Source organism: Plutella xylostella, chromosome 11 (genome assembly GCF_932276165.1).
Source record: "Plutella xylostella chromosome 11, ilPluXylo3.1, whole genome shotgun sequence".
Classification (NCBI taxonomy): domain Eukaryota; kingdom Metazoa; phylum Arthropoda; class Insecta; order Lepidoptera; family Plutellidae; genus Plutella; species Plutella xylostella.
The window spans coordinates 3,829,996-3,853,943 of record NC_063991.1 but is presented as its reverse complement, the minus strand read 5'-3'; the positions used below and the strand labels follow the sequence as shown (position 1 = coordinate 3,853,943).

The window sequence follows — 23,948 nt, the reverse complement described above, 5'->3', positions numbered from 1 at the left end:
AAACAGCAATAACAGTTGGCACAGAGTGAGTTTATTCACAGATCAATCAAATTATCTATGGACACTTGGACACATACATAGTACGCATATGTAATAATAGATGGCGTTATACGTTACATTTTGTTATAAATCACAACACCCCCACTTAACAAAATAAAATACAATTTATTTAACATCAAATAAACCAAACATTGATAAATGCTTGTAGTGGTTATTTTTACACAGTCCTTTAGTTAATAGATCTGCAGGCATTTCTGTGGTAGATAAATATAAAATTTGTACAATCCCACTAGTAACTTTCTCTCTACAAGAATGATATCTAACTGCTATGTGTTTAGATTTTTTATGGAACACAGGATTAGCAACTAACTTATGGGCAGATTGGTTATCATTAAAAACTTGAATTGGGTACATTTCATTAGTAATTTCAAACAATAAATTACGTAAGTATACAGCTTCATTACAGCAATCTGATATGCCCATATATTCAGCCTCTGTGCTTGACAAAGCTACAGTGGTCTGCTTTTTAGTTTCCCAACATATAGCACAGTTTGACAACCTAAAGAAATATCCTGTATAAGATCTGCGGTCAATAACATTGCTCGCCCAGTCTGCATCTACAAATGCTTGTAACTGACTATTACCACTAGAAGAAAACTTTAGGCAATATGTTTTTGTTTTCTTTAAATATTTAAGAACCCTCTTAGCATATGCCCAGTGTTCATCATTATAACATTTGTTGAACTGACTCAAAAAATTAACAGCGAATACTATATCAGGACGGGTCAGTACAGCTATATACATAAGACAGCCTATCAACTGCTGGTAAGGCAACCTAGCATCACATGTCTCACCTTTTGATAAATTTATCTTAGATTCTATAGGCGTATCAGCTGATTTACATTCAGAAATATTAAATTTATTTAACAATTCTTCAATATAGCTTTCCTGATCTATAGTTATACTTCCCTCTTGTTTATTAACAATTACTCTCATTCCTAAGCAATTTTTGATACAACCTAAATCTTTAAGTTCAAACTTCGATGACAAAGCCTCCTTTAATTCTTTAGTTTCCTTTTCACAATTAGAAAAAACAAAGAAGTCATCGACATACAGGGCAATAATGATTTTTACATCTTTGTTGACTTTAGTAAATAAACATGGTTCTAAATCCGATTTTTTATAACCCAATGATTGTAGCAATTCATCAACACGTTGATACCACGCTCTTGATGATTGTTTCAAGCCATAAATAGCGCGCTTCAATAGCAAAACTTTGCTCTCATCATCATCAGTATTGCACTGCAGTCCGACAGGTTTCATCATATAAACATTTTCATCCAGAAAACCATTTAAAAATGCTGTTTTTACATCTAGATGACAGATATCTAAGTTAAGCTGAACAGCTAAGGCAAATAACAATCTTAAGGTTGAGTGTCTTAGAACAGGTGCAAAAGTTTGGTCATAATCAATGCCTGGTCTTTGCATGTACCCCTTAGCTACCAATCGTGCTCTGTATATAACTTTGTTATTATTATCAAATTTCTTTTTAAAAACCCATTTACACTGCACAATGGTACCGCTAGGAGGAACACTGACCAGCTCCCAAGCATCATTGTCCTTAAATGATTTAAGTTCACTTTGCATGGCTAGTTTCCATTGTTCACACTCAGGTCCATTCATTGCCTCATGAAGAGATAATTCATTAGCACTTAATTCACTTGATACACACACATTACTGAAACCATACCGATCAGGACGTTTACGCAAACGTTTAGAAGGCAAATCTGAAGTATCTGCAGTCCCTGCAGCGGATTCAGCACCATCGAAGCACTCTGCTGCCGTCCCAGGGAGAGCCCCCATCTCAGGCTCGGCCCTTAAGACTGCTGAAGAATCCTGAAAGTCCTCTTCCTCCGAGTTTAAACTTTCTTCTCCCATGCTTGGCTTTTCTTCCTTCTCATCCTGACTCTCTAGTTTTCTTGTGTCTATAGTTTCCCCCACTTCTTGGGTATCTTTTTGTTCTTCCTTCACTGTCGTGTTTGTTGAACTTTCACTTATATCAATGTATGATTCTTCTTGTTTCTGCTCAATCCCCTCCTCAATCACAACAATATCTCTTGCTATCGTGACGTTGTCGTTGTTGGGATTGTAAACTCGGTAGCCTTTAACATTATCCGAGTAACCAACAAGAATACATTGATGAGCCTTTTTATCCCATTTTAGTCTCCGTTCTTTCGGGACATGTACCATGGTCTTGCTTCCAAAAATTCGTAGGTTGCTGACGTCAGGCTTACTGCCAGTCCAAATCTCATATGGGGTTCTGTTGTTCAACCCTGATGCAATCGAGCGGTTCCGAAGATACACTGCAGTGTTCACTGCTTCTCCCCAGAATCGTTTTGATAATCCAGCATCATATATTAAACAACGGGCTTTTTCCACCACTGATCGGTTTAGCCTTTCACAGAGACCATTCTGTTCTGGAGTGTACGGACAAGTTTTTTGGTGAATAACTCCTGCATCCTGCAAGTATTTCTCAAAAACTTTACTACAGAACTCTGTTCCGTTATCTGTCCTCAACACTTTCAGCTTTCTGCCTGTCTGATTTTCAACCAATTGCTTGAATGACTTGAAATATGAAAATACCTCGTCCTTTGTTTTTAAAAAATAAACAAATGCCATTCGACTGTAGTCATCTACGAACAGTAAGAAGTATTTCATTCCTCCAATTGATCGATGCTCCATCGGCCCACAAACATCTGCATGAACCACATCCAGCAGCTCGCTTCCTCTGTTACCATTGTGGCTGAATGGCAACCTGGACTGCTTTCCTTCACAGCACACAATGCAATTTGTTTTAGTGGCCTGAGCCTTATCTTTGTACTGCAAGCCATGAACAGCACCATCCCTCATTATATTTAAGTCTTTGCTGTTTATGTGGCCAAATCTTCTATGCCAAACATCGCCTGATGCTGATGTAAACAAACAATTAACCTCCTTAATTTTTAGTTTGTATACTCCATCAGCTAAATCAGCAGTGGCTACGAGTTCACTTCTCTGATTGTAAATATAACAGTAGTTGTCTTCAAATGTCACTTTGTTTCCTTTTTTCATCAACTGGCTGACTGATAACAAGTTAGTGGCCAAATCAGGTACATATAACACTTCCGTGACTGGAATGTCGTACTCTGTATCTCCAACGACAGTAGTTATTTGCACATCTCCACAGCCTTGGACAGGAATCGACGATTTGTCCGCGATGATAATCTCGTCCACTTGTTGTTTTGTTGTGTTCGATAACCAGTCTTTTCTTGACGTTAAATGAGAACTGGCGCCACTATCCACGTACCAGTCGGTTTGACTGAAACTCCCACTAAGAAATACTGCACTGAATGCATTAGATTCTTTCTTTTTCGGGATATTTTCGGTACATTTGTTCATAAAATGCCCGAACTGTTTACATTTGTAACATTTGACATTTGATTTCGCATTTGACACTGACATTTGATGACTTCGTTTCTTTTGCGTTCCTTTCGTCGCAAATGCATTACGCATAGAACCGGAGCAAACTTCACTTCCGTCTTCCATATCGAGCAACTTTGTTTTAATGGCGTCGGCCGTTAATTCTAAGCCTGAATGTTCGACCGCCATTATCATGGGTTCGAATTTTTCTGGCAATCCGGCCAATAATAACGAGCCAATCCACTCGTCACTTATCTTAAAACCTGCATTATTTAATCGTTGACTCGTTTCTAATATGGATGTTACATACTGAGACATATTTTCACAGTTTTCTCGACGGATTGATATGAGGTTTCGCAGCAAACTGATACGACGCGTGAAGCCATTGTCGTCAAATAACCTTTTCAACTTTGTCCATAATTTCATGGCAGTTTCTTCGCCCTTAATGTGCACGTATAGGCTTGGATCTATCGTCAAAATGATCTTCGCTTTTGCTTTTGCATCATTTGGATCACCTTCCTTTGCAACACATTTCTCCATTCCCTCCAAGATCAGAAAATTCTCTACTGCGAAGGCCCAATCCTCGTAGTTTTCACGGCCTTTAAGCTTGGGAATGTTTGTAATTAGATTACTGGACATTATCACTGTTTTTACAACCACTTTTTAACAAAACTCGAATTAATTTCGTGCACGGCACATAACCTATAAAGAAAACAGCAATAACAGTTGGCACAGAGTGAGTTTATTCACAGATCAATCAAATTATCTATGGACACTTGGACACATACATAGTACGCATATGTAATAATAGATGGCGTTATACGTTACATTTTGTTATAAATCACAACAGGGTTGGATATTAAAATTTATGTCAAGATGCAGAATAATTATAAATCTCATAATCATTAACCATCATCACGACCCGTCACATCTCCACTGCCGGGGCATGGGTCTCCTTCCAATGAAGGAAGGGGTTAGGCCTAGTCCACTACTCTGTCCCAGTGTGGGTTAGTGGACCCCAACACAAGCAAGCTTGTGCTGACAGAGTTGACGGGTAATTGGGCAACCCGACTGTCAGATGTTTTCAAGCCGCCCGAAGGTCTCTGACTAGGCTTAACGACGGCTATCGATTTTATTATAATCATAATGATTACGATTATGCTTCTTGACATACATCAAGATCTGGATATACAAGATGCTCCTGGTTTATTGAATCTACATCCAACTCCTCAGATGCAGACTGGTTTAGATCTTTAAAAACTTCGGCAATGTGGTAATACAATCTTACAAGTCGGTCTTCCATAGTAACAAGGAGATATCCTGGGGTTTGTTGCAAAGTTTATTTGATTCTTTCTATAGATCCTTCATGGCAGCCACTGTTTAAAGAAAACTCTCCAAGATATAGAATCAGACTAACAGCGTTGGTCCTTTTTTAAAATTACGTTTGATATTTTGTTCACAAAGAAAATACTCGTACGCAACTCGTGCTTCTTTAGTCTAGTTCGATGTTAAGTCTTCCTTGGAGAGTTTATCATATGCCATGTTCCTTTAGACATCCATTCTTTCTTTAAGTGTTCCTTGTGGCTTATTATTTTGCAGCTTATTTACAGCGACATCTTTGGCAGATCTTGTGGCCTGCTTCTGAGCTCCCGCTATCGTCAAGCAGATTTTTCCAAAGACTAAGTGGTGATCACTCTTGACTTTAGCAACCCATCTTAAGTATTTCTAACATCTAGAAGTGAATGTCTTCATTTTCGAATAATCAAAATGTGGTCGATTTGGTTCCCGGTCCGACAGTCGTGTGAGAATCAAGTCACCTTGTGAAATTCCTTTGGAGTTACCACCACCGAAAATTTGCCATTAACAATCCTTAGGCATCGTCGCTCGCTTATCAAATTGGGCGTAACTTGTATGAATCTGATAGATGTTTGAGAGTCGAGCGTCGCTGCTTGTGGATTGTTAATTGCTAATGTGACTTGCCCACACTAACATACGGTGCCGATACATGGACGATGACCAACGAAACTTTGCACCGAATCAGAGTTCCACAAAGAGCTATAGAGCGAGCCATGTTAAGTATTTCGCTTAGACGAATTCCCAACGTGGTGATCCGTCAAAAGAGGAAAGTGTTCAACGTCGGTATGCGGGTCGCCGAACTGAAATGGGAGTGGTACTTGGCTCGTGGGGGGACGGAAGGTGGAAAAATACGGTGACAGAATAGTGGCCAAGAGACGGAACAAAAACAGTTTGAATCCTTTCTGCCAAATAAAATTAGAACTGTTTTATTAAAAACTTATCTCTTTACTCAACTCAGACAGTTTGAGTCCTTTCTGCTAAATACAAATTGACTTCTTTCAATCAATAAGTATTTCGCTAAAACGACTCAAGACGGTTTGAGTCCTTTCTGCTAAATACAAATTGTCTTTTTTCAATGAATAAGTATTTCTCTAAAACGACTCAGACGGGTTGAGTCCTTTCTGCTAAATACAAATTGTCTTTTTTTAATGAATACGTATTTCGCTAAAACGACTCAGAGCGCTTGAGTCTTTTATGAAAAACTAAATTTTTCATGGTTTCATAGGAAATGCGTTTCTGTAAAAGGACTCAAACAGTTTGAGTCCTTTATGTGAAACAAAAAAATGTGTGTTTCATACAATGTGGGTTGGTCCCCCACACCAAAAAAGTATGTTGTAGTTGGTTTTTTACTGTGTTTGTTTTCTTGACAGGTAGACCCTACATTAAATAGCATGTTCTAGTATATAACTCAATTTTGACCAAGTTGTGGATTGAGGCCTTTCTGCGTAACTACGTCCAATTGACAATGACTTTGACAGACAGGGGTGCCAACATGACGTCATATATAATAACCGATGAAACGCACTCTAGTGTGTCGGCGTCTTAATGGTGCACATGGTGTCTCGTTCACTTGCTCGGAGTGTGAGTTTTTACTCGTTATACCCTGCCTGTAGTACCGAGTAGAGTGGCGAGTCAGCACCCTCGGCCGAGCACTCGGTCGATGTATACACACGCGCGAGTGCTCGGCCGAGCCACTGACCGAGACCACAGAGCAAGACAACACTACGTTACAGCCACTCGGACGCTGTTCTATTCTGCTACTAGTCCGAGTCTCGCTCGCTCGGTGAGTGTGAACACGCGGCGACCACTCGACGCGTGACGACAGTTTAAATATAAATGTTAAACTAAGATTCTTTTGTACTGAACTGACTGACTGTCTCGCTGCAATGTAAAAAATGTGTTAAAACCATTGACAAAAGAATAAAGAGAGGACATGCCATATCAACGAAAAAAATGCGCTTACCTAAACTTTGATGTCAATTAAAATGGCGGCTTTTTTCTTGAAAAATGTAAACAAACAAATTGTTTGACAGCTGAAGTACCTTGTGTTTGGACGTCAATCTTGGTCAATCAACATGGCGACCGATCGCAATGTTGTAATTTTAGGCAAAGACAAAACTACTGTTGTCCTTTTTTACGTACGATAACACCAATAAGTTAAAAAGAGACGACGATATATTTTTAAGTACCGATTTTTATGCCAAGTCCTCTTTATTCTTTTGTCAATGGTTAAAACTCACACACACATGACATGACACAGCACATGTCATGTTAACATTTTATGTTTCTCTTTGATCGGTGCACACATGGCGGCGTACAGTTGACGGCGAGCTGCGAGCGCAAGCGCTGAGCTGGACAGAAGCCAGGACAGTTGCTGAGGACAGGACGGCGCGGCGCACTCTTGCGAAGGCCCTCTGTACCACCGCGGCACTAGCACAGCAACAGGTACCACAAATATGAAAACAACAAACATCAGTATTATACCATAAAAAGTTTATTAAAAATAAAGAAGCAAATAGTTGTTTTACTCTACCGATTTAATTACATTTTATACTGTTCCGAGGCTTCCACTTGAGCCGGGATTTCAGGCATCTCGGTGTACAACAGGACGCTGTCCTTGAGCAGCCGGGTCACTCAGTAGTGAGTCACACGTGACGGCTACAGACGGCGCCGCTAGAAAGCGACCGTCCGCGCCGATGTCAGAATTGCAACTGAGGTGGTTAGTGTAGGTGGAGTCGCTTGTATGTGGGTGTAGGAGAGCGTGTCGACAACGCGGCCTGTGCGTCGCCGGCGCTGCCTGCAGTGAGGGGACAGGCGGAGGCCGAGCCCTCGCCCGCAGCGCGCCCCACTGACACTCACTGACATCCCGCTGTTTCACGCCGTGTCATGTACCTCATGTTTGTTGTTTCCTCATGTTTCCCAGATCTCACATTATTTTTTTCCGACGCATCAGAACCATATGGCTGTGCTGCAGTGTGAAGTAACTTATGCTTCTTAAGGCTGTCACTAAAGCTGGAAGAAAATCAGAATCTGTCAAATCTAGTGAGGGGGGGTTGAGGTATGCGGGGCGTTCTACGGACAATGACATGAAATTTTAACATAGTACTCGAAAACATAAAAGTGAAGACATGCCACTTTGTTAAAAATATACTAAGTAAGTAATATTGTTTTGTGATACGAAAATATTTATTTTTATTTGAAAGTATTTTTAATATTTAATAATTAATTATATATAAAGTCGTACCCGTGCCGATATTTATACAGGTTGTTGCAAAAAGGGTTTAATACTATGCCGAAACCTACGTGTGCAGCATGTTATTGATGTTATTTCTAAGCCAGGAAATGAAATCAGAATGTAAAAAAATCGCGAAAATATTATCAGAGTTTAATAGTTCAGGGTGTTGTATTAAACTCTGCCCCCGTGTGAGGTATAAGAATAGTAAATAAAAAAAGTATAGTTAGCCGAAAGGGCGTTACTCAGGCGTCACTCTGAAAAACTTTTATCCTACGTAATTTTTTATATTCATGAAAAAAACGCTTCTTCATATAATTTTTTTTTGGTCACGTGACCTTTTAGTTAGACGACCTGTTTTTTTTTTGGTGTTTCAAAAGCAGAACAGTAGTTTGCAGAACTCTGTATATACAGGGTGTCACAAAAGGTTACGTAGCTGGCAAAGGGATATGGGGAGGTCACCAGAAAAATAATAATATGTAAGTACCCCCGCAAGGGGGTACATTAGTACAAGGCGAGAGTGTGTATTTTTTTTTTTAAGTACCTACTTATGTGTATTTGGGATATGATAGAAATAATATTTTTGTTTCTTAAAAACCAAAAAATTTACACCTTGCTGCGCTCTTTTGCTCACTGTAAGTACACCTACAAATATTGCTGTATTAAAAAAAGTTATTTTCATGTCAAGGAGTCATTTACCTAATTACGATTTCACTCAACAGCAGGTGAACTGAAAAAATAAGTTCTAGTTCTATCATCACTTTAGATCGCAAACATTGTAACTCCACTTTTCTCGGCGAAAAGTACTCTTTGGTGTCAATAGAAACGTTTTTTGAATTCACATGTTTTCCTCTTTATTCGAAAAAAAAAACTGTATTCCGCATTTTACCATTTGTTTTCCTCTAAACCCCAAACCGTGATTTTTAAACAAGAAAACTTAGTAATTATACCCTTTATTCTCATATACAACGTGCGATGTAGGCGAACGTGAACGAAAACTATGCAATAAGCCTTTGTTTTTATTACTACTTTAGTAAATTACAATAACATACTCAACAATGTTAATTTTTCTTTTGCAATGTTATGTTGTTAAATTAAGATCTAATATTTTATTAACATGAAGTTACTTTCAACTTTTTTTTGCATCTATGCGTCGAATCACAGCATGACGGCTGCTGCAGCTTCCTGCTGTCCTGTCCTCCAACCAATCCCACCAGTACTGCAGGTTGCGTCGAATACGAGCCATTCTCTTCGACTTGACAAGACAGGTGCTCCCGGAAGGATCATAGATCGCACGGAACCCGTACCGTATAGAGGCAACGGACTCCTTTGCAACAGCCCCCCAGATTCGGAAGTAGCCCATGCACTGCATGGCGAGCACAGCTGCAGCAATTTTTTCGTAATGAATCATTAAAATAAAAATAAATAAAAATGAAAAATGCACTGTGCTAACGCCGTTTGCGAGCTTGATTTGCAGGACCGCGTTGTATGCCAAGTTCCACAGCAGAGGGGTCCAAGACCTACCGCTGTGGAACTCCGCAACTGAACTTCTTCAGTGAAAACAAACCCTCTCTTTTCGCATCCTTAATGTACTTGTTAGACACGTATGACCTCTGTCAATTTTATGCAGATAAGAAGACAAGTGATGGTATACAAGAGCCGCCCTAAAGGTTAGCCCTCTAGGGGATAGAGTTGAACGCGGTTACTATTTTTAAGCAAACAGCCAGCGCAACAACTCGCCCGTGGTTCTTATCCTGCTCCGACAGTGAACGAACGCAAAGTATTGTACCCACTATTCGAATCCGCATTTCGGATGCCAAACTGACTGTCCGAAAGGTCGAAACCGTACCACCACAGAGGTATGACTCGTTCGAAGAGCTTATCAGGCTCTTACAGCAATCAGATGTGTCGGTACACTGAAAGATAATCTACAGGCCTGCTTTATTTATTTAGGAGCACTAATGGCCTCCTTTCAGTCATTGAGTCACTGGCACTCAGGCTGCGGTTGAACAGGAAGATAGACTGTCTAAACAAATCATTTTTAGGCTAGTTAAAAAAAACTTTAGGTGGGTAGTATGCCAACTAGAACTACAAATAAAACAGTATTTTTGTCTCCTCTAAAATTTGGTCACGAGGAGTTACGATGATTACGATCTAAGGTGACGCTGACGATATTTTATACAAGGTATTGAAAAAAGGGTATAAAGCTTAGCCAAAAGTGGATTTAGGTGCCATTCTGATCCACTTTTCTTCTACAATTTTGAAAATTCACGTAACAAAACCTTTTACATAGAAACTTATTCGATCACGTGACTTTTTACTATAGAGACCGAATTTATTTTTCGAGAATTTCCAAAACTTGGAGAACAAAAGTTGTTCAGAATAACCCCTGAGTCAAACCCTTTCGGCACAGTATACCCTTTTTGCAACATCCTGTATAGGTAATATCAGGTTTATAAAAGACCTGGGCCTGTAGAGTGAGACTCGGCATGGGGAGTCATAATTTATAGATCTTTTAGGTTGCAGTGGCGAATGGGCACTGGTAGCCCTGCCCTTTTCTATAACTATAACTATAGGTAATTTTATGGCAATTTAAAAATGGTATAACATTTATCTATTTGAAAAATCATTAAAAATATACATTACCTATCACCCTAATTTAAAAAAAAAATTCAGCCCTTACTTTAAACTTATAACACCCCTCTATTTCCTTCAGGGGTTAAAAAACCTGTGTATTTAATATTTTCTTATGAGTTTTTTTTTAAAAACTAGGCTCTTACATAGTTGTACATAATATTATGCGGTATTTTATTCCACTTGTAACGCATAAAATTCATAGCTACAGTAAACATTTCATTTTTTTCATGGCGAGATACAGTCGCACTTAACCGCTTTTTTGCAAAGCTTGTTAAATAGATTTAAAAAATTATGTAAATTTTAGATCTTCAATTTTTAAAAATACTTACTTATTTTTAACAACCTGTAGTGTACAGACTACCACATCTTAAAATATATATTTTTTTAATTAACTACGGTTTTTGGTTTCAAATAAAACAAATTATGAACTTACTTTTCAACACCCTGTATATTGTGTAGCTTACCTACCATACACAACCGTTAAAATAAAATAAATTACCCCTCAGAATATAAACAGGCTCGCGCTTTGGCATACTGCATTGACCGTATAGTTCTTATTCGGAGAATCTAATAAGTGTCATTGTGTGCAATGTTTACCTTTATCTATGCATCTGTAACTCTATAGTAAAAAATGTAAACAAATCGAAAAGGCGAAATGTTTTCTAAGAATTTTCGGCTTTTCTGCATCTAAAATGATTAGAAAATTAACTTTCCATAGCAAATGCATATGTATTATAATACTTGTAGTCATAATTTGTTGATTTAATCAGTTTTTGTGAAATATTTGATAAAAAATAAAATGGCGTGGGTATCGCTCCTAACAGGCCGCCACCAGGGCGACGACTGAAGAAATCTGAAATCTGTCACGGTGTCATCATTTTTAAACCGGAATTTATTAGTTTTTTGCAAAAAAAGTTGACTTCTGGTCCATTAAATCCAACTCTTTAAGGTAACTTTGTTAAGAATTTAATTACCTACACATACATATAAGATTCCATGAAAATGGGCCCTCTGATTTCGAGGGTTTTTTCATAATAAGTCAAAAAATGGCAAAAGACATGGTGTGTTTGCAATTTTTTTTAACATACTTATTATAATCCTGCACCAATTTATAAGCAACTAACATGTTCAGTATACCCTCTGCTACAAAATATATTTTTATCAATGTGATAGAAGCCACCGTTTTTCCAATCTAATCAAGTATATCAAGCCGACTTTAGCATTTTAGCTTTAGGGATCCCCTTAAGAGTATCTCTTCGGTTAAAAGATTTCGGGCAAGTGTCACACTGGAATGGCTTTTCGCCAGTGTGAATTAACTTATGGTTTTTCCATGAGCCCCGATGCCTAAATGTTTTCTTGCAAATGTCACACTGGAACGGCTTTTCTCCCGTGTGGATCAATTCGTGCTCTTTCAAAGTTCTAAAATGCCGAAACGATTTTTTGCAATTACCGCACTTGTTTGGCTTTTCGCCAGTGTGAACTAACTTGTGGCTCTTCAAATGACTTATTTGTTTAAATGATTTCGTACAAATTTCACACTGGAATGGCATTTCGCCTCTGTGAACTAACTTGTGGCTCTTCAAATTACTTCTTCGGTAAAATGTTTTCGTGCAATCGTCACACTGGAATAGCTTTTCCCCAGTGTGAATCAATTCGTGGTTTTTCAAAGTACTACTGTGCCTAAACGATTTTTTGCAATTACCGCACATGTATGGCTTTTCTCCAGTGTGAAGTAACTTGTGTGACTTTAAATTTGTTATTTGGTTAAATGTTTTCTTGCAAATGTCACACTCGAATGGCTTGTCGTCATTGTGAATTAACATATGCTGTATCAATATCTTTTTCGTAGTGAATATCTTCTTGCAGGTGTCACACACAAATTCATTCACATGAGAGTAAATTATTTGTTTACGTGTCACAAGAGAATCCGAGGCTTTAGTTGAGTGAGTGGACTCGGTATGTGTGTTTGTGTAATGTTCACTATACGCTTCAGTGTTGGAGAACAACACTGCACACTGAGCACAGTAACAGTTGTTGTTCAATAGAGATGTATAACAGTCTGTAAGCACTACATTTACTTGTAAATATTTTTCCAATATTGTTATTCTCCTACTATTTTTGCCATTAGAGTTGATTGTGATCACTGCATCTGGTTCAGTATCATTACACATGTCCTCCTTCTTGATGTTATTGTAGTCCAATTTTAGGATACCATTCACATCTTGTTCTTCGCTACTGTTCAGTTTTATTCTGTTGCTATAAAATTCACTCAATTGAAAACCTTGAGAGACTATTATATCAGATTCTGATATTTTATCGCCAACAACAGTTTTTGTACCATCAACATCCATACATATGATGTCAGGTTTGACATCTGTGTCATGCGTGGGGCACACAGGAGGAAGACTCCCACTGTTCTCCGCCAAAGTGCCATCCAGTTGGTTTTCATTTCTCTCCAGAACATGCGTTTCTGATGGAGTTTCTGAAAGGTATAGGATATAAGAAAACCTTTAATTTATATTAATTCTTTTAGCCCAAAGAAGAGATAATAGAATTTTACCTGCACTTATATTGAAATCAATTATTTCACTTTTCAAAATGGTAAGATCTGGAAACACACTTCTCAAGGCCGGGTCATTCAACAGATCATGCTCCTCAATGTCTATGTCGTCCTCCATCTTATACTGCTCATTTGCAGAAACAGGCACTAGAAATAAGTGATAGCTCTTAAGAACATACTTTTATATTATCATAGTCTGAGAGCTAGAAGTGAAACCACCCTTATACAAATAAACACCAGACCATGTAATAACAATAATTTAGTACTTATACAACTCATAAGGCTTTAATCACACTGTTCATTGACTTTAGTTCACTGTAATATACAAAAACACTAGGGGCCTTACCAAAAAAAATTAAGACAGTATTTATCAGGTGTTTCATGCTGTCAAACACGTACAAAATATGTCAAATTCCGTTTTAAACACTTGTTTAACAGTGTTTTAAGTTTTTTGTGGTAGCACAGTAGTAGTTTAAGAGCTTTCCAATGCTAGTGTTGACTATCTCGAGATGATGTAAATCTTGATGGTTATAGAGATCTCTTACCTGCGTGAGTGAGTATCACTTGTTTCCGCAGTTTATTGACCAATAATTAGCAGTTTTGAGAGCTGTACGTTTCTTATGCAATAAATGAAATTCTAAAGATGTCAATAGGTATTTATTAAAATAATATGATTAAATTAAACGCTACAACAGAAGTATTAGGTTAGGTTAAGTGTTTTGTTTTTTTTGCAAACAGATTATTTATCTGTCACCGTCTCACTGTCACTTGTCATGTGCAGAGGGGTTAGTTTATTTATTTCACAGACTAACCCCCAAACTCAACCAGGTACCTGTCAACAGCAAGCTCTTTATGTCTTTCATTTCAACCATCTTTCAACGAACTCCAACAAAAATAGACCTGTTTTGCATTACAACAAAACAGATATTATGTGTATGAAGAAACACACAGCGTTGAGTGAAGAAGCAATTATTTGATTTCTTAGTATAAATAGGAAAAAATGGGTTTTTACATACCAATCTGCTGTATTTTCCTCTCTTTCACTTTAGCCAGTGGACAGTGCAGTCTAGAATCTGGATTCTACTCTGTGACGCGCTGTCAAATTTCTGACATAGTAGTCTTCAAAACTCACCTGCAAGCCGTTGCTGCAACGCTGTGTGTTTCTTCATACACATAATATCTGTTTTGTTGTAATGCAAAACAGGTCTATTATGTGTTCTTTCGAAACACACAGCGTTGAGTGAAGACTTGTTTGTTATCTGCTGGTGAAAGAGATTAGAAAATCTAAACGCTATGTGATCTCCTTTTTAGGTAAAATATACCTAAAATATAATAAAGATTCCTGTTAGACAACATCATAGTTGTAAAGGAAACATACTTAAAATGCACCTTCATCATAAAGGTACTTGCACCTAAAAGAAAGAAAATTAATTAAAAACAAAATTTATAAGTACATAGTTACTCTAGTTAATGATCAATAGGTGTGTATCCACTACATACCTAGTGTGATACACAACATGTCACATACTTACCTACACTTATGATCTGTAAGTATGTTGCTAATGGGATCATAAATCATACCATTATTAATTTAAGTAAGTAAGTATAACATAAATAAGCCAATTTCTTATCAAATTAAAGTTCAATTAAAGACCAATCCAGGTGTGAGGAATACCTAATAGCATAGAAACAGACAATAGAAAATATAAAATTTTACATCATTGTCTTTATATAAGTACCTATCAATTTGTATTACATAGGCCCTCTAGGTAATACATAACCATAGGTAATTTGTACCTATTAGGTAGTCATACATATTATTAGGTAGTATTCCTTTTTAGTTGAAGTAAAATTGAACTTTATAAAGTACAGAAATATGGATTGTATTAGACTTATGTCACTGCACCACCCTTGCTTGGTAGTTGGATAGCCTACTGCAATAGGATTACATGACAGCTGTCTATGTGTACACTATCATAATTTTTCTTTTGAGATATACATGGGTGATGACTAGTCTCTAGGTACACGGAAAAATTTATAGATGTACCAATTTCAATCAAACATGACAAATTTTACCAAGATTTTACAGGACCAACAGTCTTTAAAAAGTCAAGCCTGCATGTAGGTAGCAACCTACTTAAGTAAAGGGCCAGTTAGAATAGAAACAGCTTTTGTACAGCTATTAGGCTTACACCCTTCTCTCAGGTTGAAATATAAAGTTTCAGAACCGCACATCATCTCTATCTATACTTGATAAACAATTTACTACTGCAATATAATCCACCATAAATGCAAGTAAACACTTTATAGGGACTATTCAATAGCCCAACCAATATGGATAATTGGATAGGTATTTTCACAGCCATCAGTCATAGGCTCCACATGATGTAGGTATATGGTATACATATAAAAATCAATATAATATAGGCACCTTACCAGATAGATCCTTAGAAAGGCTCATAAAGGCCAAATGTTAACACAACTTGGTGAACAAAAGTCCAGGACAATAATAGGTACTTAGACTTGTAGCTATCTCATGTTTGTACTCTCCAGAGACTACAAACTTGTGCAATGTGGGTAATAGAAAGCTACCTGGGCAAAATCATTTGACAACCACCTGCCATGTGGGTACACTAGATGAGGAGTACTCAAATCCGGGCTCAAACAATATCAGCCAACATAGTGGTAATATATGTGCTGTGGCATACACCTTGTATAGGTGATATTAATGACAATGTCCACTGAATAAACATTCATTCTGAAGTCAACTTTACTGTTGTAATCACTGAGCTCTTCTTTATGGCAAGCCTGTGTTAGCTATTAAGACCAAATTAAATTCAGAAAAAATATGTATTGTATGCAATATTAAGTATAGGCACAATACAAGAGCTCACCTTTAAGATAGAAGATATGAGATCTCAGGTTATGTCTTTCAAGAAAAGATCCCTGAAAAAGTAAGCAAGTTACAACACAATATATTAGATTAAAAATGTGTAACTCTAGCTGCCAAGGCGCAGACGCTTCAACATCAACCCATCACGTCCCTACTGCTGGGGAACGGGTCTCCTTCCAATGAAGGAAGGGCTTGGGCCTAGAAAGCTGCTTCATCAGCTTTCATTATGTTTGGCCACTGCATATCAATAATCAAATGTCCCAATAGCACATGGCCTCCGCGGCAACAATCTTGTCATTATGGGTTTAGCCAGAAACCGTTAAGTGGTGTTATTTGTAAAAATAAATAGGGATGTGATGGTGGTCCCATGCTATCCCCACTGGAAAGGGAGGATCTCCCAACCTGTTTGGGCTGTGCTTTGTTCTGACGGGCAGCTGCTTTGGTAAACAGGAGAAAAAATTGGCAATTCACCTTTTTATGAGTGGATTATGCCTATTATCAGTTTTAAACTGTAAGACTTATGGATGCAATAAATGATTGAGTATTAAGTATTGAAACTCCCATAAATTCTTGCTTAAAAACCCCAAATAGCTACAAAGTCAAGGGTATGACATGAACAACTTTGAAAAAGTTATAATCATGAAAAAATATTACAGATAGAAAGTAAATAGTTAATTATCTTTATGTAATAATAAAATAAGTACAGTTAAGTTCACCAGAGCCCATGGCTGTTCGACTGGTTAAAAGCTATACAAATGGTTGTTAAACATCATAATATTTGCATATATAATTGCAAAAACTTGGTGGCAATGCATTTTAGTTTACCAGAGCCCATGGCTTTTCGACTGGTTAAATGCTATATAAAGCGGTTGTGAACCATCATAAACTTTGCATATATAGGTATCCCATGAACAATGTGTGTGAATAATTGCAGATACCATATAAGATTTTACCTCTCTGCGAGGAAGGTTCCAGCAATTATGCAAATATAATATAATACATTTTACTTCACCAGTGCCATAAACAGCATTTCGACTGGTCAATGTATTACAATGAACTTATAAGTTCAAACCTTCATAAACTTTGCATAAAATCCCCAATAATTAGGAACTTGAAGATGGGTCCGACACCACCAATGTGTGTGTCATCAATAATATTGCAGTTAGTAACTGCTACATTTAACTTTCCGAAAGTTTAATGAAATTATGCAAAGTTAAAATACATTATGAGATGATCCATGAGTTCATCATAGCCAGTGCCTATCAGCATTTAGACTGGCAATGTATTTTGTTGCTCTGTCCATTACACCCGCATGTAAAAGGACATAATATGTATACCTAGGTAATAGGTAAATAGGAATAAAAAGGCCACGAGCCAGTTTAAATCCTGTGAGTGAGCAAAAAACAACATATTTATATGTATACATACATGTTGTAAGAAGTTATTATGGTTAATAACTAAGTCAATATGGTAAATAGGGGCCCCGAGCCAGTTTTAAATGCTATGTGAGCATAAAACAACATGTATACATATAAGTTGTAAGAAGGTATTATGGTAAAAAACCTATAAGACAACAAAAGTTGTAAATATAGGGATAAATATTAGCCAAGAGATTTTATAAATTATAATCTCATCAACCCATCCGCTAGGTCAAACTATGCTACTGGCTTAAGCCATTGGTTGCAAGTCAATATTGTCAACCACAGCACTGCATGTCATATTTAATTTATTTTAAGATGACAGTCTCAATAGTGAGACTGCTAATATAAGTGTAAAGTTCTCTGTATAATATACACACGACTGCAAATCCCCGAAGGGGTAGTCAGAGGTGAGGTGACCCACATAAGGGCATAAATAGTGACTTATTTTCATTGTGTCACCCTTCATAAACACTTGGTAAATAAATAATGTAATCAACAAATTACAAATATTTTGCGACAACACATCTATGCATGCAGCAATCAAAAGGTTGGTATATTATGTAGATAGGTAGGTACATGTTAACTAATTAATACCAGATGTGAAAATATATTCCAACTTGTGAAACCAAGTATCAATACCATGTTTAGAATTGAAACATTTAAATTCAAAGTAAGCAGTGTAAAGGTTATAAACCCAACAACCAAAGGTCTAACAAGCATCTGTAGCCCATCTGAGAGGCTTCCTAATGCTAGATAACATGGCATTAAATGAATAGGAACAAACTTAAATGTTCTCATATAAGTAAGCATTCTCTTATGAGAATTTTTAGCTTTACCAAATGGAGTTAAACTATGTAGATACAGTATGTAACAACGTAAATACTATTTGAATAAAGAAACACCATTGAACAGAGCTGGTTTCTGGTTTAAAGGTATAAGCACAAAGATAAAATATCATTTGTAAATTGCAATGTTTTTCTACCGAAAAAGATTCATGCGTGAAATAGTTTTCTGACTTACTCAGTTCAGACTTCGAAGGTAGGTATGAATCCAATTGCTGGAGAGCATATTTCACACTATCACAGAGATTTATCATAATATCTTCATGTAATCTTGTGATCTTCTCGGTTTTCTGAAAAAAAATATTAATACCGGCCCGCGGGCGGAGCGTCGGTAGCGGCGCGAAATTATTTTTTTGTACATTGACGAAAAGTACGATGTCTCATACAGAGTTTTTTATACATTAAGTGAATTAACACTTTTATTGATTGTTTTATTCCACAAACACGAATATTATCATGGATTATTAGTAAAAAATCCATTTTCAAAAATATATAAACGCGTTTGATTCAAGAAATCAAAAAGCTATGACAGAAATTTGACAGCGCGTCACAGAGTAGAATCCAGATTCTAGACTGCACTGTCCACTGGCTAAAGTGAAAGAGAGGAAAATACAGCAGATTGGTATGTAAAAACCCATTTTTTCCTATTTATACTAAGAAATCAAATAATTGCTTCTTCACTCAACGCTGTGTGTTTCGAAAGAACACATAATATGTCCATTTGTCGATCTCAGTCCTCCCCGTGGTTTTAGTAGCCGGTAGCCGCTATGCTATTCATGAGTTTAAATTTATTTTGTTGTTAAAAAAATAATTTTCAATTAAGTAGGCCGTTTGAATAACAACTTCACGGTCCTCTAAACCAATACCTACTAGAACAACTTTGAATTACTTACTCAAAATAAACCAAGATTATAATTGTCTATAAATACGTACCTACAATAACAACAACACGACTGCGGGAATTTTTCTTGCTTCTCACGAATTATGAGGTAAGAACTGTCGAGTATAGCCTCTTATTCATTGCCTTATTCCTAAATATATGTAGGTAAGTAAGTACATTATATTCCTTTTGAAATTATTAGTCATATTACAAATTGCAGTGTTTCATGGGGTGTGATTGTGTGCATAGATGAGATGTTACTTCTACTGCTTGCTTGCCTTCGTTGGCTAGCTTGAGTGGTGTATTCTATCCTATTCTATTCTCTGTGGGGGTGTAAGAACCTGCGCCTGGCTCTCTCGAGTGGAACCTTTATGCATGAGTGGTGTAATGCTAGCAAAGAAATAATGATCAAAGAAATCATGTATTACTGTATTACCCAGTCAGGTGCTTGTAGAGATCTTGACTTATATAAGTACTGCAACTTTTTTGACCTGAACACCGCTCCATACCTCACCCACTCCATGTTGCTCCCTTGTTGCTACTCTAATCTGCTACTGTCTATTTGCGGTGCTCATTTTATTGTGTACGAGTCACCCCCTGCCTTTTTATTCCTGTGTGAAATTTAAAGGCCAGGCAGTGGCCATAGTCCTTCCATAGACCCAGTTACCCAGTCAATTATAACATTCATCATTCTATTCAGGATGGATGTATGTATGTACCTATGTATATTCTATGGCATTCTAGTTCTCCCCATGTCCTGCACTAGTCTTGCACTAACTGGGGACTTTCCTCTACAGTTTAAACACTTGGCTACTTATTTAACATAATATATGGTTATGAAACAATGAATAACTTATCAAGATTGTTTCTTGTTTCTAGTTCCACAAATGTGCAGTATAAGATGGAGGATGACATAGACATAGAGGAGCATGATCTGTTGAACGACCCGGCCTTGCAGAGTGTGTTTCCTGATCTTGGCATCCTTAAACGTGAGATCAGGGATTTTGGAATACAAGAAGGTATTTTTTTAAGTCAATATCCTATCTATGTATGTATGTATATGTCACAGGTATCTGGTTTAATCTCCTTTTTGGTTGAACCACTAGCCCGTTCATTGGATGGCGCTATGCTATCCAATTGTATGACTAGGCCGTACGTTGATTTAACAAGCATCACAAAACATCCAACTAGTTAGCAGACTTAAAATCAGTCAGGTGGTGAATAAAACAAATATGGCTTCTAACAGCTAACAGCTGACATAAAAAGCACCTATATTGTTATTTTTTGCAAATAAATTAGCTTTAAAGTGCATTATTTGTGTTAAAATAGTGTGACAACATGGATTTACCTATTGTTACGCCGCGGGCGGATAGTTTCAAAGAAAAAAATGTGGCGAAACTGGATAATTATTATGAAAAACAATATCAAGGTATGTTTATTGTTATTGTTTAGTTAATTTGTGAGATGAGAGCTTTGTAACATAGTCTTTTTGTTGACTCTTGTCTGGTCATGTTCATCCTAACCAGACATTACAAAATTGCTATACTATATCCCATTTAACGACTTCGCTGAATAACATTCAGTCAAGACATTGGACGTTACAGTCAACCACTTGACGAGTTGTTCTTTAGTCATTCAACTGAGTAGCGTCATCCAATGAACGGGCTAGTGGTTCAATCAAAAAGGAGATTAAACCAGATGCCTGCGACATATATATTAGTAAACTAATATACAGTAGAGCCTTGTTAATCAGAATCACCAATAAATAACCCCTGTTTGACTCAGGGAGCATTTGGATTATAGTAAAAAAATGCACATACATTTTGTTAGAATATATTTATGTACTTATTGAAGTTTAGGTACTAAGATACATATTCAATAAATTTTTTACATAAGTCACTTATTAAGGAAGTGGCCAATTTTAGTCTGGCGGGTCCTATTTTTAAACCAAACAAAGATTTTGTCCATCAAATTTCGGGTAAGGACAAGTAGTTTTCATCAGAAAATCCCAATGCGGATTACCGCGGAGATCGGATAAGCCTGGGTCTGGATTATCAAGGCTCTACTGTAGTCATAATTCATACAAACGATAAATATGTTTTCGATGAAACCCACACTGCATGGATTTAAAAAAAATTAAAGTATACCTAGGTACTGTACAAGACACTTCATAAAATAGGAAAAAAGATTATGCCAATGCCAATACTTACTCACTGACTTATTAAAAATGTAAGGATCATCTTGAATTTTTTTCATTGAATAGATACTTTTTTAAGGAAGTAGGTAGATATTTCCTAATAAATAGCAGAAGTATGTTATTAACATATTCTGTTTAAATTTACATCATAATCTTCTCAGAAACCCACATCAAGACAGAAGTACAAAAGGGAATTGTAAATGAATATGAACCTGACAGCAGTATGGAAGTGGACAGCGGGAATCTTGTCACACCCCCCGCCGGGGGCCTGGATGTGAAACCTGTCATTCTCTGCGCTGACACCGATGATACTCTATCTGTTTCAAACGGCAATACATCAGGGTCTGATAAAGAAGAGTCTCATATCAAGAAGGAATCAGAAAATGTTGTAGTCAATGACTTGCCATTTTACAGAAACAGAATTATATTAGGAAAGGTAAATGTAGATGATATGACCGAAGAGGAATGCTATAATTATTTGCGAAGAGATCCTAATAATGTGGTTAAGAATGACATCCAAACATACAATAAACCAGATTTAAGAGATGCAAAAGATATGAACAAACAGAAAGAAAATTGTTTACTTTTAAAAATTCTTCTTACAGACTGTCATACATCTCTATTGGGAAATAACTGTTACTGTGCTCAGTGTGCAGTGTTGTTCCCCACCACTGAAGCGTATAGTGAACATTACACGAGCACACACACCGAGACCACTAACTTGACAAAAGCCGCATCTGTTTTAATCCAAAACAGAGATAAAAAATTTGAATGCGATATCTGTAACAAAAGATTTACTACGAGAAGAGATATAGTCCGACACATATTGATACATAGTGATAAGAGGCCATTCGAATGTGAAACCTGCAAGAAAAGATATAAAACTAAAAAGTATTTAGTCAAACACAAGTTAATTCATACGGGTGAAAAGTCTAGATTTGAGTGTAGAATATGCAAAAAAATACTTTTATCTAAACACAGTTTAGTAAAACACAATTCTATTCATACCGGTGAAAAGCCATTCGAGTGTTTAGCTTGTAAGAGAAGATTTAGATGTTTACATCATTTGAAACAACACAAGTGTATTCACAGTTGTGGAGATGAGAAGCAGAAGAGAGAAAAGACAAAAAAAAATTGTGCTGAAGAGAAAAAAGAAAAGCTGTTTGAGTGCGACCCCTGCAAGAAAAGATTTATGTCTCATAGCAGTTTGAAAAGTCACAAGTTGATTCATACTGGCGAAAAACCATTCGAGTGTAAAACTTGTATGAAATCATTTAGGGAATTAGGCAGTTTAAACCAACACAAGTTTATTCACATCGATCAGAAGCTATTTTCATGCGAAATCTGCGACAAAAGCTTTACAAGGAAAAGTTATAGGCTCAAACATATGTCTCGTCACATTGGTAATAAACAATTTGAGTGTGAAACCTGTAAAAAAAGATTTTCATCTATTAGCAATATGAACCAACACAAGTCAACTCACAAAGGTGAAAAAACATTCCAGTGTGACGTTTGCAACAAAAAGTATGGTTCAAGGAGTCATTTGATTCGCCACATGAGGGTTCACACTGGTAAAAAGCCTTACGAATGTGATGTCTGTCATAGAAGATACCGATACTCGGATTCTCTGAAGCATCACAAAAGTCTCAAACACTAAAATTTTCTTCTTTACATAACCGATTATGATTTTAAGTTGAGAAAACAGGCCTATTACATGAGAACAATTGAAATTTCAATAATTATGATTGGTAGGTAATTAAAAGCTCGGTGGCTTGGCTCAAAGGCTCTCTCTTGCTATCGCATTGTGGGTACGATTGAGCCAGGTAGGTACAACTCGTGGTGGATTATTTAATTATATTTTTTTAGTTTATTATTTTTATGTTATCATTTAAATAATTTATTGCACACACTTACATTTGTGCGTAGGCGAACTTAATTCTAAAAGCATTATCTTCCAGTTAACCTTGGGCGTTGTGGAGAAAGTGATAGGTAGTGTGATAGACTGTGAGTTAATTTTGTTTAATATCTATAAACACTAGAATATATACCTACTTAATTATACATAATGTGTTTGTTTCATTTTAAGGTAATGACTATAAATATATAAATTCATATACAGTGTAAACTCTATATAACGACACTGAAGGGACTGTGCATTTTTTGGCGTTATAGAGAGTTGCCGTTAAATGGAGAGTTTGTTTTTCCATATTGTGGACAGGTAGAACGACTAAATCCAAAACGTTTGCCAAAATGACTTATCTTCTCTACCGGTTCTATTGCGCGTATCAGTATCAGGGCTCTGTATATCAGTTTGCAGATGATACCTGCCTGGTAGTGGCTGAAAGTGACATTTTACAAGCGCAAAAGGTCATGCAAAACAACTTTGACTTATTGTGCAAGTGGGCTCACGACATTGGTCTAGTATTAAATGCGCAAAAAACTAAAATTGTCCACATTCATTCTCCTTACCT

At 36.8% G+C, this 23,948-nt stretch overlaps 5 protein-coding genes across 8 annotated transcripts in view; 2 read left to right on the top strand and 3 right to left on the bottom strand.

Moving 5' to 3' along the window:
• LOC119693291 (zinc finger protein 1 homolog) overlaps positions 1 to 23,948 on the bottom strand; it is a 538,991-nt gene that overhangs the window by 209,334 nt on the left and 305,709 nt on the right. The window lies entirely within an intron of this gene.
• The window catches only part of LOC119693302 (zinc finger protein 62-like), a 159,265-nt gene that overhangs the window by 28,467 nt on the left and 106,850 nt on the right, over positions 1 to 23,948 (top strand). The window lies entirely within an intron of this gene.
• Positions 7,288 to 13,952, bottom strand: LOC105389484 (zinc finger protein 253-like). Its single transcript, XM_048623994.1, has 4 exons — positions 13,790 to 13,952; positions 13,245 to 13,391; positions 11,926 to 13,166; positions 7,288 to 7,808 (listed from the first exon to the last, which is right to left on the bottom strand). Exons 2-4 carry the CDS (start codon positions 13,360 to 13,362, stop codon positions 7,671 to 7,673), a joined length of 1,497 nt encoding a protein of 498 aa, XP_048479951.1. The 5' UTR covers positions 13,363 to 13,391; positions 13,790 to 13,952; the 3' UTR covers positions 7,288 to 7,670.
• The window catches only part of LOC119693357 (zinc finger protein 681-like), a 77,417-nt gene continuing 60,756 nt past the window's right edge, over positions 7,288 to 23,948 (bottom strand). Inside the window, exon 5 of the mRNA XM_048623957.1 lies at positions 7,288 to 7,707. The gene's annotated coding sequence lies outside the window, so the exon portion shown is untranslated. The remainder of the gene's footprint in view (positions 7,708 to 23,948) is intronic.
• LOC105389485 (zinc finger protein OZF) lies at positions 19,110 to 23,543 on the top strand. Its single transcript, XM_011560599.3, has 3 exons — positions 19,110 to 19,389; positions 20,160 to 20,299; positions 21,639 to 23,543. The coding sequence occupies exons 1-3, from the start codon at positions 19,385 to 19,387 to the stop codon at positions 23,132 to 23,134; spliced, it is 1,641 nt and encodes a 546-aa protein (XP_011558901.3). The 5' UTR covers positions 19,110 to 19,384; the 3' UTR covers positions 23,135 to 23,543.